The 20,359-nt window shown below is 43.1% G+C and overlaps 1 protein-coding gene across 1 annotated transcript; it reads right to left on the reverse strand.

Annotated features, from left to right (window-relative positions):
• Positions 1 to 255: 255 nt before the first annotated feature.
• LOC110491315 (WD repeat domain phosphoinositide-interacting protein 3) lies at positions 256 to 18,409 on the reverse strand. Its single transcript, XM_021564678.3, has 10 exons — positions 18,190 to 18,409; positions 17,084 to 17,158; positions 15,811 to 15,912; positions 15,431 to 15,518; positions 11,326 to 11,420; positions 10,924 to 11,114; positions 5,268 to 5,353; positions 4,963 to 5,064; positions 4,520 to 4,641; positions 256 to 4,122 (listed from the first exon to the last, which is right to left on the reverse strand). Exons 1-10 carry the CDS (start codon positions 18,254 to 18,256, stop codon positions 4,016 to 4,018), a joined length of 1,035 nt encoding a protein of 344 aa, XP_021420353.1. The 5' UTR covers positions 18,257 to 18,409; the 3' UTR covers positions 256 to 4,015.
• Positions 18,410 to 20,359: the final 1,950 nt, after the last annotated feature.

Below are 20,359 nucleotides of genomic sequence, written 5' to 3' on the forward strand. Positions count from 1 at the left end.
GGCTAGGGGAGGGGTTAACAGCTGGCTAGGGGAGGGGTTAACAGAGGGCTAAGGGGAGGGGTTAACAGGGGGCTAGGGGAGGGGTTAACAGCTGGCTAGGGGAGGGCTTGTGTGGTTATTTTCAGACCAAGCATGGTTCCTTCTAAACTAAATGCATTGTGAATGCATATGATGCAAAAACATACTAAAACAGATTACACCGCTGCCTTAGACTGAGTTCACACACTACCTTTAAGTTACACACAGTACCCCGGGTCATGTACAAATGTCCATACGGACATGACATTTTATTTACAAATTGAAATGCAGGATTTTACAATCATTTTGAAAAGTGTCACATCAACAGGAGAGTTTGTGCCGCGTCTATATGTAGTTAAATGGCAGCAATAGTGTTGTGTTGTGTGTGTGTGTGTGTGTGTGTGTGTGTGTGTGTGTGTGTGTGTGTGTGTGTGTAGGGATTCAATTCCCCTGACATATGTACAATCAGAGCTGGATGCAACAAATGAAATGCATTCAGAAAGCGGTTCCCATTGAATTCAAACTGAAAGAGAAATGTGCGTGGGACAAATCAGAAACATACTGAAAGATACAGAAAAATACATTGTAGTACTGCATTGTAAGGTCACATACATGGGCCAAAAAGCTGGACCCGATACTGTGACAAACATGAGATAGGCTCTAAAGTCAATACTGCTTGTAGATCCACAGATGTTACCATCATTTGTAGATCAGTTAACATATGCAGAAGCTTGCTAAAGCTGGCCCTAGTGAGCAAACCGAAGAGACTTCTATCTTCAAGAGGCAAACGACACCAGCCAATTAAACCTCACCAAAAAGGAATGGGTGCGTATTCAGTCACACAAGGAAGTGGATTTTGGTTTGATTCAGCGAGAATGTGTCACTCGTAAGCCTTTCATAAGGGGGTGGAAATGCACTTTGATCACGGCAGAATACTGCAGCAGTTTCCACAATGACCGGGACGGCTTGGTTCTGGGAAAACGGTTGTGTTCATTCATGAACGGATGCATGAGAAACATTGGTTTCTTTGAAAGAATTAGGAAGTAACGCGTCATTGAAAATCATCTGAGACTGATCAAGTTGCCCGAGTTTGATTATGCTCAAAACTCAAATGTAAAGATCAAAGTACGTGGGCCTAGATTCAATCCGTACCGCGGAAGAGCTGTGTTATAGCGCGATTGACATACATTTCCGATTGAGCCGACATATGCAGCGTTTACCACGAATGCGGTCTCCTCGAACACGGAAATATTGCCTTTAAAAAAGGTGCATAGCCCGAAAAGGGGCGATGGGATTGAATCTAGCCCCAAATCAGTGCTTTATAGGTACTAATTAGAGTTGTAACTAATATATTCCCTCTCCACAAGGAGGGCGAGACTCACGTCAAGAATATTACAAGTACATACATACATAGTAAGCTACAACATGAAATGTCAGGAGAAGCGAAACATTCATCGCCATGAGATCTCTTCTTCTTCTGTGGTAAGTTACATATGTTCAGTCTGGCGCATTCATTATGTTTATACAGCGAAGCTAAGCTCTACCAGGGTGAGGTTTCACCAAGAGGAATCCCTGAGGTTAACCAGATAAACCACCGTAAATCAAGATTTAAAAAAAAGCATGTAAAAAATATGAACTTTTTTCAATTTAACTAGGCAAGTCAGTTAAGAACACATTCTTATTTACAATGACGTCCTACTGGGGAACAGTGGGTTACCTGCCTTGTCCAGGGGCAGGACAACAGATTTTTTACCTTGTCAGCTCGGGGGATACGATCCAGCAACCTTTCGGGTTAGTGGCCCAATGCTCTAACCACTAGGCTACCTGCCGCCCCTTAATGGGTGACTCATTTCTTCAACCGTAGGAAGAAAGCTTGATTTCTAAGTGTTTACCCACCTGGCTAACTCAAAGATCTTCCTTTGTGAAATCCCACCCAAATATGCATATCAGTGCCTTCAGGAAGTATTCATACCTTTTGATTTTGTCCACATTGTGTGTTACAGCCAGAATAAAACATTCATTATATTGAGATTTGTTTGTCACTGGCTTAACCACAATACCCCAAAATGTGCAAGCGGAAATGTTTACAAATGAAAACCGAATTGTCTTGAGTCAATAAGCATTCAAACACTTCGTTATGGCAAACACTAAATACTTTTTAGGAGTAAAAATGTGCTTAATCATGTCACATAGTAAGTTGCATAGACTCGCTCTGTGTGCAATAAGTGTTTAACATTATTTTGAAATGACTACCTCATCTCTGTACCCCACACATACAGATAAGTGTAAGGTCGGCAGTGAATTTCAAACACAGATTCAACCACAAAGAACAGGGAAGTTGTCTAATACTTTGTAAAGAAGGGCACCTATTGGTAGATGGGTAAAAAATAAAAAGTAGACATTGAATATCCCTTTGAGCATAGTGAAGTTATTAATTACATTCTGGATAGTGTATCAATACAGCCAGTCACTAACTCAGTTGCCAGAGAGAAAGGAAACTAATCAGGGATTTCACCATGAGGCCAATAGTGACCTTAAAACAGTTACAGAGTTTAATGGCTGTGATAGGAGAACACTGAGGATGAATCAAACACATTGCAGTTACTCCACAATACTAACCTAATTGACAGAGTGAAAATAAGGAAGCCTGTAGATGATGCATGTTTTGGAAAATTTGTATTATGTTTGTAACAAGACACTAAACTAATTACCTGCAAAACATGTGGCTCAGCAATTACATTTTTGTCCTGAATACAAAGTGTTGGATTTGCCCCAAACATAACACATTACTGAGTACCACTCTCCATATTTTCAAGCATAGTGGTGGCTGCATCATGTTATGGCTATGATTGTAATTGTTAAGGACTGGGGAGTTTTTCAGGATAAAAAAAATTAACAGAATAGAGCTAAGCACAGGCAAAATCCCAGAGAAAAACTGGTTCAGTCTGCTTTCCAGCAGACACTGGGAGATAAATTCACCTTTCAGCAGGACAATAACCTAAAACACAAGGCCAAATCTACACTGGAGTTGCTTACCAAGAAGACAGTGAATGTTACTGAGTGGCTGAGTTAGTGTTTTGACTTAAATCTACTTGAAAATCTATGGCAAGACCTGAAAATGGATGTCTAGCAACAATCAACAACCAATTTGAGAGCTTGAAACATTTTGAAAACGAATAACGGGCAAATGTTGCACAATCCAGGTGTGGAAAGCTCTTAGAAACTTACCCAGAAAGACTCACAGCTGTAATCACTGTCAAAAGGTGCTTTTACAAAGTATTGACTTAGGGGTGTGAATACTTACGTAAATTAGAAATGTCTGCATTATATTTTATATTTGCAAACATTTCTAAAAACATGTTTTCACTTAGTCATTATGAGGTATTGTGTGTAAAAAAAAAAATATATATATATATATATATTTAATCAATTTAGAATTCAGGCTGTAACAACAATGGTTAAGAATACTTCCTGAAGGCACATATGCGAGTATATACACACTCCAATATTGATTCAGCTCAGAGGCACTCCCTATATTTAGATTAGGTGGTGTTAGTTTACAATATTTATTTTTCTATGTATCTACCTATTGGAATTAACGCAATACGCCTTTAAAAAAAAATAACCAGAATAATCAACCGATCATTGGTATCGGAAGACATCTCTAAAAAGCAACAAAAATACATTTCCCTGTTTGGTTCTCAGAGTAGCAGGACAACAAGGTCCAGGTGACAGTCTGTCCATCTGTCTGTCCTTTGCTAGTTGTTCAAGGATGGTCTCTAAGTAGTTTGTGTCAGAGAGGACATCGACTTCCTTCATCGCTCCCTCCATCCGTCTTGTCGTTTCTAAGGCGGTCTCCCTCTCTCCATTGAGAGTCTATCAGCACTGGGTGAGCAGAGACACCTAACCTCCTCCTTCTGTCCAGCCCCCCTTGTCCTCCTGCTCCAAAAAATACACACACGTCTTGTCTGTCTGCAGGAGGAGTCTGGGTTAAAGGTCAGATCTTCTCATCAGTCATCTCCAGGAACTGGGCGTAGACGTCTCGGGAACACTCCCCCTTCGGGTTGAACAGGAACTTGTAGTAGCTGCCGTCAGCACAAATGGCTGATATGAGAGAGAGAGAGGGAGGGAGAGAGAGCAAGTGTCGCAATAAGAGAATGTACATCAGCTATATCCTCAAAGTCAAAAAAACTTTTTTTTCTTCTGGTTGGCACAAAAGTATGCACAAATCTAAGAATACAGTTTCCCACTCAAAGTCTAAAATGATGTCAACAATAAAACAATCAAATAAGTCGTGTCAGGTCAACAATCAAATGAGTCAACATTGAAGAAATGTCAAGCTGAATGTGTTTGCAGACACTGGACAGGAAGCAGGAAGTATGACTAATTTATGACTGCTGCACTGGGCTCTGTTCCAGACATGTGCCAAAGCAAACATGTACACAGAGAGCAACACTACCACACACACACACACACACACACACACACACACACCCCTCACCTATGACAGAGTTGGGTTCTGTTCCAAAGGCACACACACACGGCGAATTTGATGGAACCTGGAACTTGGAGAAACTCCACTTGGAGCTGAAGTACTTAGGAAGGAAACTAGCCGAGGCTAAGCTAAGGATAAAAGGAAACAACAAGGATTCAGGGATGGGTTTTGAATTTATAGGAAACAAAACAAGGATTCGGGAAGGGGTTTGGAATGGTGGCTGGTTTAAAGATTAACATTGGAAAACAAAATGTGCTCACTTCAAAGTTACTCTTCCAAAAATGGTGTTTCTCATTGAACAGTCAATAATATAGATAGTTCTCTCAAAAAGAGCTTCATCACCACTGGCACCAAGGCAGTACTTTAATCTATGATCAATGTTGCAGTACTTGGACCTTTTAAGAGCTCCAGTCACAAAGTGCATAGAAAGGTGACAAATCAAATCAGACCTGGACTGTTTGTTCCTCTTGGGGTCCTCTGCAGCGAATATGTGGACTGTACCATGGTCACTAGACAGACAGATGAGGGACGCGTCCTGGTTGAAGTTGATGCTGGGGAACGGGGAACAGAGGGATACCAATCAGGACTAGAACAACAACTTACTATGACTAATATGAGGTCGTCGTACCGAACAACCTTTAGATGCACTCTGGATCAGAACATCTGCTTAAATTACTCAAAATGGAAACGTTAGTTCATTTGTCACATCTAATATCAGGTGAAGAAGAGACCCAGGTTGGTTGGTTGTTCTCACCAGTAGATGTTAGCGGCCTGTGACCCCCGCCTCAACTCTTGAATCAGGTGACCTGCCATGGTGTCAAATATTCTGATCAGGGTTCCCTGGAGAGAAATAAAGAGAGATACGGTGTTGGGAGTTGGTTACGCCTCGTCTACAAGCAACCATGACAACCAGTTGGGAGTTGGTTACGCCTCGTCTACAAGCAACCATGACAACCAGTTGGGAGTTGGTTACGCCTCGTCTACAAGCAACCATGACAACCAGTTGGGAGTTGGTACGCCTCGTCTACAAGCAACTATGACAACCAGGTGGGAGTTGGTTACGCCTCGTCTACAAGCAACCATGACAACCAGGTGGGAGTTGGTTACGCCTCGTCTACAAGCAACCATGACAACCAGGTGGGAGTTGGTACGCCTCGTCTACAAGCAACCATGACAACCAGTTGGGAGTTGGGTACGCCTCGTCTACAAGCAACCATGACAACCAGTTGGGAGTTGGTTACGCCTCGTCTACAAGCAACTATGACAACCAGTTGGGAGCTGGTTACGCCTCGTCTACAAGCAACCATGACAACCAGGTGGGAGTTGGTACGCCTCGTCTACAAGCAACCATGACAACCAGGTGGGAGTTGGTACGCCTCGTCTACAAGCAACCATGACAAACAGTTGGGAGTTGGTTACTCCTTGTCTACAAGCAACCATGACAACCAGTTGGGAGTTGGTACGCCTCGTCTACAAGCAACCATGACAACCAGTTGGGAGTTGGTACGCCTCGTCTACAAGCAACCATGACAACCAGTTGGGAGTTGGTACGCCTCGTCTACAAGCAACCATGACAACCAGTTGGGAGTTGGTACGCCTCGTCTACAAGCAACCATGACAACCAGTTGGGAGTTGGTTACGCCTCGTCTACAAGCAACTATGACAACCAGTTGGGAGTTGGTTACGCCTCGTCTACAAGCAACTATGACAACCAGTTGGGAGTTGGTTACGCCTCGTCTACAAGCAACCATGACAACCAGGTGGGAGTTGGTTACGCCTCGTCTACAAGCAACCATGACAACCAGTTGGGAGTTGGTTACGCCTCGTCTACAAGCAACCATGACAACCAGTTGGGAGTTGGTTACGCCTCGTCTACAAGCAACCATGACAACCAGTTGGGAGTTGGTATGCCTAGTCTACAAGCAACCATGACAACCAGTTGGGAGTTGGTACGCCTAGTCTACAAGCAACCATGACAACCAGTTGTAGAGACAAAAGGTACCGTCTAAGCCCAGGAGTAGTGGTAAAAGGGTTAAGGGTTAATTCCACGTTAAGAGTGACACATACATTTTAAAGTAAACAGAAAAAAAGAGTATGTCAAACAAAAACCAATGATTGCAAAGTTAAACAAACCATACAGCTCTATGAACAAAGACTATCTACTGGTGAGAACTTGAATCCAAGATGGTGTAGCAGTCAGTCGTCTGTCTTCGTCTTGTCGTGTCCCGTGTATATATCTTTTTATATATATTTTTTCTCCACATATTTTTTATATTTTTCTTAACTCCAACTTCAACATACTCTCCTGCTACCCGCCTCACCCAAGGTGGTATGGATCTGGTATTTTCTTTACTTTAGAACCGGAACCCCCAACAGAAGCTAGCCAGCTAACTAGCTACTAGCTAGTAGTCAGCTAGCCACTGCTAGCGGTCATCAGCTAACCTTTAGCCTGGACAACTCCTGCCAGTCTGCACAGCGCGATTCAATCCAGAGCATATCGGACTTCTTCTTCTCCATATCTCCAGATTCCTACCGCAAGCTCTGAACCTTTTCACCTAGCTAGCTACTATCCGATTGGCTTCTCCTTACTAACGTCCATGTTGCGAAGCAAACACCAATTAGCCTGGAGCTAGCCTATGCTAGGCCCATCTCCCGGCTAGCAGAAGAGGTCCATCAGCCACTCCTTGGGCTACAATACCTATTTTGTCAAATGGACTGGACCCCTTTTACTGCCGATACAGAACCCCGCCGATTCATCACGACAGGACTACCGACGTAATCCGCCCGAGAAGGATTTTTTCAACAGGCTCCTCCGTCGCCACGTACCTTGAATGCCCATCTGCTAGCCACGGTCCACTAGCTGTCTAGAGCATATCGGACTGTTAGCTGTTAGTCCGTCAGCCAATATCTTGGGCTAAAATACCTATTTTTTGCCAACTGGCCTGGACCCTTTTACTACACAGAGCCCTGCTGATCCATCACAACTGGTCTGCCGACTTAAACGCACGAGGGGGCTACAACAGACTTCTTCCGTCGCGACATCCCTCTAAGGCCCATCTGCTAGCCCCGGCCCACTAGCTGTCTGAATCGCTGTGTCTCCAGCCCGCCTAGCTATTCACTGGACCCTATGATCCATTGCCTACGCAAGCCTCTCCCTAATGTCAATATGCCTTGTCCATTGCTGAGTTGCAATCTACTGCAGAGAGAGCCTGCAAAGTTCTGTCTTACTATCCAGGTCTGTGCACAAACAATTTGAGCTTCTACTTCTAAAAATCCACCTTTCCAGAAACATGTCTCTCACCGTTGCCACTTGCTATAGACCACCCTCTGCCCCCAGCTGTGCCCTGGACACCATATGTGAATAGATTGCCAGCTGATCTAGTTTCAGAGCTCGTACTGTTAGGTGACCTAAACTGGGACATGGTTAACACCCCGGCCATCCAACAATCTAAGCTTGAAGCCCTAAATGTCACACAAATTATCAAAGAACCTACCAGGTAAACACGGGCACCCTCATAAAAAAACATAAACACGGGCACCCTCATAGATATCATCCTAACCAATCTGCCCTCCAAATACAAACCTCTACTGTTTTCAACCAGGATCTCAGCGATTACCACCTCATTGCCTGCGTACGTGGGTCTGCGGTCAAACGACCACCCCTCACTATCAAACGCTCCCTAAAACACTTTAGCGAGCAGGCCTTTCTAAACGACCTGGCCCGGGGTATCCTGGAAGAATATTGACCTTATTCTGTCAGTAGAGGACACCTGGTTATTCTTTAAAAGTGCCTTCCTCCCCATCGTAAATAAGCATGCCCTGTTCAAAAAATTTAGAACCAGGAACAGATATAGCCCTTGGTTCACTCCAGACCTGACTGCCCTTGACCAGCACAAAAACATCCTGTGGCGTACTGCATTAGCATCGAATAGACCCCGCAATATGCAACTTTTCAGGGAAGTTAGGAACCAATATACACAGGAAGTTAGGAAAGCAAAGGCTAGCTTTTTCAAACAGAAATTTGCATTTGGTAGCACAAACTACAAAAAGTTCTGGGACACTGTAAAGTCCATGGAGAATAAGAGCACCTCGTCCTAGCTGCCCACTGTACTGAGGCTAGGAAACACTGTCACCACCGATAAATCCACGATAATTGAGAATTTCAATATGCATTTTTTTATGGCTGGCCATGCTTTCCACCTGGCTACCCCTACCCCGATCAACAGCCCTGCACCCCTCACAGCAACTCGCCCAAGCCTCCCCATTTCTCCTTCTCCCAAATCCAGATACCAGATGTTCTAAAAGAGCTGCAAAATCTGGACCCCTACAAATCAGACGGACTGGACAATCTGGACACTCTCTTTCTAAAATGATCCACCGAAATTGTTGCATCCCCTATTACTAGCCTGTTCAAACTCTCTTTCATATCATCTGAGATCCCCAAAGATTGGAAAGCTGCCGCGGTCATCCCCCTCTTCAAAGGGGAGACACTCTAGACCCAAACTGCTACAGACCTATATCTATCCTACCCTTTCTTTCTAAGGTCTTCAAAAGCCAAGTTAACAAACAGATCACTGACCATTTCGAGTCCAACCGTACCCTCTCCGCTATGCAATCTGGCTTCCGAGCTGGTCATGGTTTCACCTCAGCCACGCTCAAGGTCCTAAACGATATCATAACCGCCATCGATAAGAGGCAATACTGTGCAGCTGTATTCATCAACCTGGCCAAGGCTTCCAACTCTGTCAATCACCACATTCTTATCGGCAGACTCAACAGCCTTGGTTTCTCATATGACTGCCTCGCCTGGTTCACCAACTACAAATCAGACAGAGTTCTGTGTGTCAAATCGGAGGGCCTGTTGTCCGGACCTCTGGCAGTCTATGGGGGTGCCACAGGGTTCAATTCTAGGGCCGACTCTTTTCTCTGTATACATCAATGATGTCGCTCTTGCTGCTGATGATTCTCTGATCCACCTCTACGCAGATGACACCATTCTGTATACTTCTGGCCCTTCTTTGGACACTGTGTTAACTAACCTCCAGACGAGCTTCAATGCCATACAACTCTCCTTCCGTGGCCTCCAACAAATAAAACTAAATGCATGCTTTTCAACAGATCGCTGCCCGCACCTGCCCACCCGTCCAGCATCACTATTCTGGACGGTTCTGACTTAGAATATGTGGATAACTACAAATATCTAAATGTCTGGTTAGACTGTGAACTCTCCTTCCAGACTCACATCAAGCATCTCCAATCCAAAATTAATTCTAGAATCGGCTTAATATTTCGCAACAAAGCATCCTTCACTCATGCTGCCAAACATACCCTTGTATAACTGACTATCCTGCCAATCTTGGACTTCGGCGATGTCATTTACAAAATAGCCTCCAACACTCTACTCAGCAAATTGGATGCAGTCTATCAAAGAGCCATCCGTTTTGTCACCAAAGCCCCATATACTACCCACCACTGCGAGCTGTATGCTCTCGTTGGCTGGACCTCCCTTCATATTCGTCGCCAAACCCACTGGCTCCAGGTCATTTATAAGTCTTTGCTAGGATTCCTCTTTTGGCTGCCTTTCCTTCCAGTTCTCTGCCGACAATTACTGGAACGAATTGCAAAAATCACTGAAACTGGAGACTCATAACTCCCTCACTAACTTTAAGCACCAGCTGTCTGAGCAGCTCACAGATCACTGCAGCTGTAAATAGCCCATCCAACTACCTCATCCCAATACTGTTTTTTTTTGCTCCTTTGCACCCCAGTATCTCTACTTACACATTCATCTCTGCACATCTATCACTCCAGTGTTTATTTGCTAAATTGTAATTATTTTGCCACTATTTATTGCCTTTACCTCCCTTATCTTACCTCATTTGCAAACACTGTATATAGACCTTTTCTATTATATTATTGACTGTATGTTTGTTTATTCCATGTGTAACTCTGTGTTGTTGTATGTGTCGCACTGCTTTGCTTTATCTTGGCCAGGTCGCAGTTGTAAATGAGAACTTGTTCTCAACTAGCCTACCTGGTTAAATAAAGGGGAAATCAATAAAAATAAAAAAAATACTTAACTATTTCCACTGAACATTTTACAAAAAACATTTACTTGAGCAGTTCAAATGCGAAGTTTGGTAACAGAATGACGGTTGGTGTTGTTTGTGCCGACATTCTGTTACCAAACTTAGCATCTGCAGTGTTCTTCAAGTAAATGTGTTTTGTACAATTTGCAGTGGAAATAGTTAAAAGTAGTCCTTGCTCATAGACGTGTATGGTTTAACCTTGTAATCATTGGGTTTTTTTTGACACACATTTTAAAGTAAAAAAATCTGAGTCTCAGTCTCACTCTGTCACTGTGGAATGTCCCTTTAGTCAATGAGTATTTTTTTAAAGGGTTGTATTACTTTCTCGGAGGCGGTGGCTATCCTGGTTCCCTGCAGGTTGAGGGCGATGCAGCACAGCGCCCCCTCATGGGCGGGGATGTCCACTGGAGGCTTCTCTGTGTTGGCCAGGTCTACGATCTGCACATGCCCAGAGTGGGTGCCCGGGAACGCCAGGAGAGAGTTGTTACTGTTGGGACACAGCACACACAGACCTGGGGAGAGTGTATTAAAATGGAGGGGAGAGAGAGAGAGAGAGAGATGAGAGGAGAGGAGAAGCTACACATTACACACCATATAACACTGTTGTGAAGATTGTTTGTTTACTTAAATTACGAGCATGTCTAATATTGTATTTAGCAGCATGGTTAGGAGTCTGGAAGCTGCAGTAGACAGTAGTCGGTCCGTCTGTATTGTAGTACTGACCTTTGGGGTTATAGCAGGTCTCAAACACATGCAGCTGATGAGGGTTGTGGGTGAACGTGAACACTTTGATCATAGAGTCCAGGACCACAACGATCCTGAGGACATCAGAGAGATAGAGACATTAGGCTAATGATTTCTGGCCCACTAGCATACAGCAATCCAATGGGGAAACATTGGTAAGAAAACATTGGCTTTACTCATTTCGTATGTATATACTTTATTCTACTGTATTTTAGTCAATGCCACCGCAACATTGCTTATCATAATATTTATATATGTCTTAATTCCATTCTTTTAATTTTAGATTTGTGTGTATTGTGTATTGTTAGATATTACTGCACTGTTGGAGATAGGAACACAAGCATCTCACTACACCCGCAATAACATCTGCTAAATATGCGAAAGTGACAAATAAATTGTGATTTCTCCTGACACCGACATACTACCTTCTAACATTCCCCTTTAACGTTACCTAAAAAGGTGAACATCTTAACAGTCATTGCTTTTCAGGCAATTCCAGAGTAGTCCTCTCTAAAAGCAACAAGGATCTATACTGTGTTATACCATTACTGCATTGGGACCTAGTACTGTATAATTACCAAACCAATTACTATGTTAATGACTGCCAATCCAACAGGTTCTGGGCCTAAGAAGAGGAAGTGCAATCACAGCCTATTATTACTGTACTACTACAGGCAGCAAGTAGTCTAGTGGTTAAGAGCGTTGGGTCAGTAACCGAAATGTTGCTGGTTCGATTCCACGAGCCAACCGGGTGAAAAAAATCTGTTGATGTGCCCGTGAGCAAGGCACTTAACCCTAATTGTTCCTGTATTTCGCTCTGGATAAGAGCGTCTGCTAAATGACTCAAATGTAAAAATGTAAATGCTGGTACCGTCTCCCACCCTCTCTGTCCTGTAACTAAAGCTAAATATCTCATTTGATTCCCGATACAGTGGCCTGCAGTACTTCCAACTAAATGACACTTTATTCGTCCGATGCTTCGTAAAACAACAGGTGTCGACTAACAGTGAAATGCGTACTCGCGTAAGCAATGCTTATGCGATCGCTGTGTGCCACTGACGATGAAACACAACGGCTGTAATTCCTAATTGGTCTTAAACAAAGAGTTAAACTGGTACTAAAAATGTGAGTACATTGGAGTCAATGGGTGTTTCTCAAAATGCTTACTACTGCGGTCGGAGCACGCAAACTGGAGCACGGGAGGGTTGGAGTATGAGTTCAAATCCAAGTATGTGAGCACGGAGGGCACTTCTCTAATGCGTAATTGTACCTATTTTGAAGCATGCATCGATGCAAGCTTCAATGGAAAGTATGCACAGAAATATGACGCAACCCCGTACAAATAACGCAAAATGTATTGAAATCAATGGCGGACATTATTTGAGCTGAAGCAAGGGAAAATAAACTCCAACTTCGGAGTGAAATGTTGCCTATTCATATCTCATATGTTGCCTGACTATAATATTTTTTATCTTGATACGTTAATAAATACATGCTGTGTTAATTTTGACATGTTTACCTGCCTACGCAGCGTAGACCACGAGCCCATAATAAGTCAAGAATTGTTAGCTAGCTACCAACGAAGGTTTGACATGTATCTTGCATAATATTAGTTTTAGGTCATTTTGCCAGTTAAACTATCTGGTTGGCTACATTATTACAATTCACATATAGCTAGCTGATTGTTATGAAGTATACACACCTATTCATTCAAGGGATTTTCTTTATTTTTACTATTTTCAAAATTGTAGAATAATAGCAAAAACATCAAAACTATAAAATAACATATGGAATCATGTAGTAAATCAAAATGTATTATATATTTGAGATTCTTCAAAGTTGCCGCCCTTTGGCATTCTCTCAACCAGCTTCATGAGGTGGTCACCTGGAATGCATTTCAATTAACATGTGTGCCTTGTTAAAAGTGAATTTGTGGAATTTCTTTCCTTCTTAATGTGTTTAAGCCAATCAGTTATGTTGTGCAAACCTAGAGATGGTATACAGAAGATAGTGATTTACCATATAGGGCTGAGTCCAAATGATGGCAAGAACAGTGCAAAAAAGCAAAGAGAAACGACAGTCCATCATTACTTGGAGAAACTTTCAAAGTGCAGTCGCAAAACCCATCAAGCGCTATGATGAAACTGGCTCTCATGAGGACCGCCACAGGAAAGGAAGACCCAGAGTTCCCTCTGCTGCAGAGGACAAGGTCATTAGAGTTACCAGCCTCAGATTGCAGTCCAAATAAATGTTTCACAGAGATCAAGTAACAGACACATCTCAACATCAACTGTTCAGAGACTGCGTGAATCAGGCCTTTGTGGTCAAATTGCTGCAAAGGAACCACTACTAAAAGACACCAATAAGAAGGCTTGGGCCAAGAAACACGAGCAATGGACATTAGACCGGTGGAAATCTGTCCTTTGGTCCAAATTTGAGATTTTTGGTTCCAACCGCTGTGTCTTAGTGAGACGCAGAGTAGGTGAACGGATAATCTCTGCATGTGTGGTTCCCACCATGAAGCACAGAGGAGGTGGTGTGATGGTGTGGGGGTGCTATGCTGGTGAAACTGTCAGTGACTTAGAATTGAAGGCACACTTAATCAGCATGGCAATCACAGCATTGTGCAGCGATACGCCATCCCATCTGGTTTGTGCTTAGTGGCACAATCATTTTTCAACAGGACAATGACCCAAAACACCTCCAGGCTGTGTAAGGGCTATTTGACCAAGAAGGAGAGTGATGGAGTGCTGCATCAAATGACCTGACCTCCACAATCACCAGATCTCAACCCAATTGAGATGGTTTGGGAAGAGTTGGAAAACAGAGTGAAGGAAAAACAGCCAACAAATGCTGAGCATATGTGGGAACTCCGTCAAGAATGTTGGAAAAGCATTCCTCATGAAGCTGGCTGAAAGAATGCCAAGAGTGTGCAAAGCTGTCATCAAGGCAAAGGGTGGCTACTTTGAAGATTCTCAAATATAAAATATATTTTGATTTGTTTTACACTTTTTTGATACTAAATTATTCCATATGGGTTATTTCATAGTTTTGACGTCTTCACTATTATTATGCAATGTAGAAAATAGTAAAAATAAAGAAAAACCCTTGAATGGGTAGGTGTGTCCAAACTTTTGACTGGTAGTGTATCTTGTTTCGTCGCTATTTTCCTGGCTGGAAGACGGTTCAGTGAATTGGCAAGTCAATAGTTCAATAGGGCTATCTAGCTGATAATTATGAGGTAAAACGTTTGCCTTGTGTATAACTTGTTGGGTCTCTATTGTTGCCATTGCCCTGGCTAGAAAAAGGTTCAGTGAATGGGGAGGAGCAGTGTGAGGTAATACAGTAGGGGGAGGAGCAGTGTGAGGTAATACAGTAGGGGGAGGAGCAGTGTAAGGTAATACAGTAGGGGAGGAGCAGTGTGAGGTAATACAGTAGGGGGAGGAGCAGTGTGAGGTAATACCGTAGGGGGAGGAGCAGTGTGAGGTAATACCGTAGGGGGAGTGTGAGGTAATACCGTAGGGGGAGGAGCAGTGTGAGGTAATACCGTAGGGGGAGGAGCAGTGTGAGGTAATACCGTAGGGGGAGGAGCAGTGTGAGGTAATACCGTAGGGGGAGGAGCAGTGTGAGGTAATACCGTAGGGGGAGGAGCAGTGTGAGGTAATACCGTAGGGGGAGGAGCAGTGTGAGGTAATACCGTAGGGGGAGGAGCAGTGTGAGGTAATACCGTAGGGGGAGGAGCAGTGTGAGGTAATACAGTAGGGGAGGAGCAGTGTGAGGTAATACAGTAGGGGGAGGAGCAGTGTGAGGTAATACCGTACGGGGAGGAGCAGTGTGAGGTAATACCGTAGGGGGAGGAGCAGTGTGAGGTAATACCGTAGGGGGAGCGCGAGTGCTTCTCAAATGGAATGTTTCATGCATTCGTCACACTCTCGTCCACACAAGAACGTACTCAGGAAAACGTCTTCGGAGAATGCACTCGGGAGCACACTAGTATGCGTATTGAGAAACGCCCAGTGTGTGGTTGTGTTGGCACTCAACGCTGCTGATCGAAACACCCCGAGGGAAACACAAGTGTTCCTACCTGTCCCTTCGAAGCTTCACTGCTTTGACCTCCGTGGAGAACTCGATTTCTATAACCGTCTTTTTCTTCAGGTCATCCCAGATCATCACTAGAGGAAAACATCAGAGGACATGGTGGGAATTAACAACAGTCAAGAAGACTAACGTGAGAGAGATGATGCCGTTTGTCTCTAGTTTCAGACCAAATGTAAAGAAACAACTGGATACGGTCAATCTGATGGAAAAGTCTACCACTATTGAGATAATTGCAAGGGAAACATTTCAAACAGATTTTTTTTAAGTGTTATTTTGAGAGTTCCAAAATATATTGTTTGTTATGCTCATAGTACATAGACACAGGCAAGTTCAACACAAGCACCACACACACAGTAACCACCATACCTTTGTTAGGTGGATATTTGGGCTTCTTCCCTCCTCCGACCAGCGCTAGGTAGTTACACCTGAACAGCATCTCCACATGGCTGACCCCGCCCTCCATGAACTCTGGAAGACACACACAGAACCACCTCATTGGCCATTCTGCTGTCAATCTGGCAGGTGCCGAGTAAACCGAGCCAATGAGAATCAAGGATGTTGCCTCAAAAACCACCACAATTATCCAAAATATTTTTTCAGACAAGATCTCTAAAATGTTACTAGAAAGATACACTCCTGACCAGGAGGATTTAAATAGTTTTAATATCTCAAAGGTTTTACTCGTTTTCAAGAAAGTAGCAGACAGTAAATAGCAGACAACTCATTCCATCTGCATATTAAAACAAGTCTTCCCAGCATGCATGATGCCTCACAGAAACCCAATATCCTAGCACCTGCACACATAGGTAAAGGTTGGACAATGAACAGAAAAAGTGTTTGTTTAAAATAACGCTGGTCTGGAACAAAAGCCTGCACACCCTGCAGAAACCCAACTGGACCAGGTTATCCCTGGCCTATAGGCTCCCGAGTGGCGCGGCACAGCGGTCTCTTTGTATTGCATTTCAGTGCTAGAGGCGTCACTACAGACACCCTGGTTCGAATCCAGGCTGTATCACAACCGGCCATGATTGGGGGTCCCATAGTGCGGTGCACAATTGGCCCAGCGTCATCCAGGTTTGCCCGGGGTAGTATGTCATTGTAAATAAGAATTGGTTCTAACTGACTAACCTAGTTAAATAAAGGTTCAATTTAAAAAATATACAATAATAATTTCCCTACAGTACTAAAGACAGTACAGTAAGCCGTCGTTTCCTATAGTGACTTTGGACCAGGTTATGTGCGGGGTGAGGAGTCACATGTGCAGGGCCGAGTGGCGGAATGATTAACTTTCTCATATAGCCCTCCTCATCCAACTAGAGTACCAATCCAGCCACAGACAGATCCATCTCGTCTCACACACAGTAGGAACAGGAAGGAAGTGCGCTGGTTCTCGCCCGTCACAACGCTGTGGCCCCGGTATGCAGCAAAAAATGCCTTGATTTACCGCAAGCACTGCTACTCACCCATTGAGTTTCTTTACATATCAATAGAATGGTTACCCTATACCTTTTGATAAATAGTAAACTGTGGAAAAAACACATTATGATGAATCATGACTTATTTATTTATTTTATTGTAGACAATTAGGATTTTGTGTTTCATTATTTGCTGTACAGTCATTATCTTGACATATATTTACCTTGTTTTTCTTTCTCTTTGAGTGGGTCTGCGTTGTACACTCTAAACCCATTCTCCATTCCGCAAGCAAAGCATCCTGGAAGGAGCACAGAAAATACCATTGGTTAGAACAACCCTGATCGAAGCTTGGGCCAAACAAATTCACCGTGTATGAACAACCCCAAGATAATCACATTGAGCCGCAATGTGTGTCTGTCTTCGAAGACATCATGATTATATGGAAGGTCGACTAAGGACAGACTATGATTTCCATTCAGTCTCCTATCTGTTCCTGTTCTTTCTCTCTATCATATCAGAGTTGGAGTTTGTCCTACTGCTCCAGTGACCAGATGCTGCCTGTGAGGAAGGCACACACAGTGGGCATTGAACAGAGTGTTTGAATATTAGCTACCAGTCATTTCTTTGTTTGGAAGGAGACCCATTCATTCACTGCTCAGTGAAGAAAAGCTGGCTAGGGGCCACCCAGACCCACCCACCCTCACAACTTGAGCTCCCTAGTTAAATAAAGGTTCAATAAAAAATACCTAGCCATCTTTTGATGTAAACTATTTAGTAGTTTAGCAGTTGTTAAACTAACGTTATAACCACAGATAAAAAGGGGAACGTTATACCATCTTTGTTATAACCATCTGTGCTATACCGCTACTATGTAGCTAAGATAGTTAGTTAGCTTGTCAACGACAGAGGCGCTAAAGATGAGGACATTTAACAACCCCTGCAAGTATATACGGTAAAGTGAAGAGTAACGTTATGTTGGCTATTTACAACATACATTTAACGAAAGTTTAGCAGATGTTTATTTGACATCAGACAACATTAGTGCTACAAATGGAAGAGCCTAACAGATCCATAACATTTAACTCGCTCTGGTCATGATGTTACATCTAAAATGTGTTACATGTAAAATTATTTTAGTTTTCTCAAATGACAATCCAATCACGATTTCACAACAACTTAATATGCCTAGAGAACAACTAGCCAGCTAGCTAGCGAAGGCTGACAAAACGTTTAAAGTTAACCCCCGGCCTCAACACGTCGTCGGTAGCGTGGCATCGACGACAAAAACTGTCAACCAAAGACGATTTCGATGAGGAAACCATTTCTCACCATGATCCTGGTTGAATCCCGCGTACAAGAGTCCGTTCCCGTGTGCATTTGACGGTAATAAATTCATTACTTCGATCAGATAATCAGAGGCGTACGTTAGCCGAATTTTAACAGAATGCTAGCTAGCGTTCCTCCTGTGCCACAGACAAGCAGCCAGGAAAAACAACACAGACAGACACAGCTATTGGTTCCAGGACGCTCAAACGAGCACCGAGCGATCGATTGATTGATTGGGAGTGGGCGTTTCAGTACTAGTCCAAAGACTGAAAAAACAAACAATATACTGTATATTTGATATTTTACACCTTTATTAAACGGTGAAAACATATTAAAACCTAGGTCTCTTTTTCTCTGTGTTATGATACAACATAAATATACACATTAAACGCAACATGTAAAGTGTTGGTCCCATGTTTCATGAGCTGAAATAAAAGATCTCAAAAACTTTCCATATGCACAAAAAGCTTATTTCTCTCAAATGTTTTGCGCAAATGGGTTTACATCCTTGTTAGTGAGCATTTCTCCTTTGACAGGATAGTTCAACCACCTGAAAGGTGTGGCATATCAAGAAGCTTATTAAAAACAGCATGATCATTACACATGTGCACCTTGTGCTAAGGACAATAAAAGGCTACTCTAAAAGTGCAGTTTTGTCACACAACACAATGCCACAGATGTGTCAAGTTTTGAGGGAGCGTGCAATTGGCATGCTGACAGCTGGAATGTCCACCAGAGCTGTTGCTAGAGAATTTAATGTTCATTTCTCTGCCGTAAGCCGCCTCCAACGTCGTTTTAGTGAATCGTCCAACCAGCCTCACAACCCCAGACCACGTATAACCACTCCAGCCCAGGACCTCAACATCTGACTTAGTCATTTATGGACAGATTGGAATTTATGGGAGGGGAGCGGTACTTGATACTGTTTTGGTACTTCACTTGTGCACTCCGCTTTTCCGCGCACTAACTTTTACTATACCACAGGCCAATATAGACTACCAGTCTGTTCTATCCTGCCCTTCATCCACCATTCATAGTGACAATAGTCGTAGGTGGATAGTTTGTCCAGATCTGCAATAGGCTAACTAGCCATCATACCTCACATAAAAGCAGTCAAAGATGCATAAATGTTCTATATGAATCCACAAGAACAAGGCCAGGTGCATCATTGCGCATGAAAATTCAGTGAAGCCTTGAAGTAGGTCTAGAAATGCACAGTCGCAGACTAGTCTGGCTGTATTTTTTACTTTAGGTACTGAGATGCGTCGTCTGTTTCAGATCATCATTCTCCCAAGTCCTGTAATAATGTGGCAACATAGGATCCCGACAGGCCCGGTTATTCAGGAAAGCTTAAAACACTCTGCCTCCTCTCCAATCCAAACGTCTGTTCCTCGCGCACCTAGAACCGAATTCTTCAAAATAGCATATTATCATTTAACCTTTAAACTGTATTACGTTTTATATGTGGCATAAACGCATCCAGTCTCAATGTTTGAATATGATTAGGATACTTCAAACGCCTCCTGTAGGCATGGAAAATATAATTCCAGCATCCTCAAAATGGCTTTACATTAACCAGGTTTCCATCCAACCTTTTAATGCTAGTTAAGTACATTGGATAAAAAAAAAAATCAAAGACATCATGGGATGCAGTTTAATAGGCTACAGATGAAATAAGTTATTATGTACTTCACCGGGTGGTGAAAGAGCACGGTGATGAGCTTGATGCTCATTTCAATAAATATCGAGGGTCTTATTCTGGTGACATGATGATCGATGCTTCCGTTTGACAAATACAAATCATTTAGCTTTTATCCATAATAATCTCATAATGTAGTAGGCTATACCCACAGTGTGTCTGTGAGCTGTTGGTTAGAACACACTTTATCCGCAATAAGTGAATTTGATGGAAACACAACTTTGATGGGAAAATATGCCGATGATTTTTATGCAGATTTTAGAATTCCAGTGGAGGCTGGTGTGAGGAGCTATAGGAGGACGGGCTCATTGTAATGGCTGGAATGGAATAAATGGAACGGTATCAAACACGTTTCCCTCTGTTTCCATTTATGCCATTCCAGCCATTACAATGAGCCCGTCCTCCTATAGCTCCTCCCACCAGGCTCCAATGGAATACTGACGTAAAAACTGTCACCAATTGTGTGGAAACCTA

Source organism: Oncorhynchus mykiss, chromosome 16 (assembly GCF_057628025.1).
Source record: "Oncorhynchus mykiss isolate SJ-2025 chromosome 16, ASM5762802v1, whole genome shotgun sequence".
In the NCBI taxonomy this organism is placed as follows: Eukaryota; Metazoa; Chordata; class Actinopteri; order Salmoniformes; family Salmonidae; genus Oncorhynchus; species Oncorhynchus mykiss.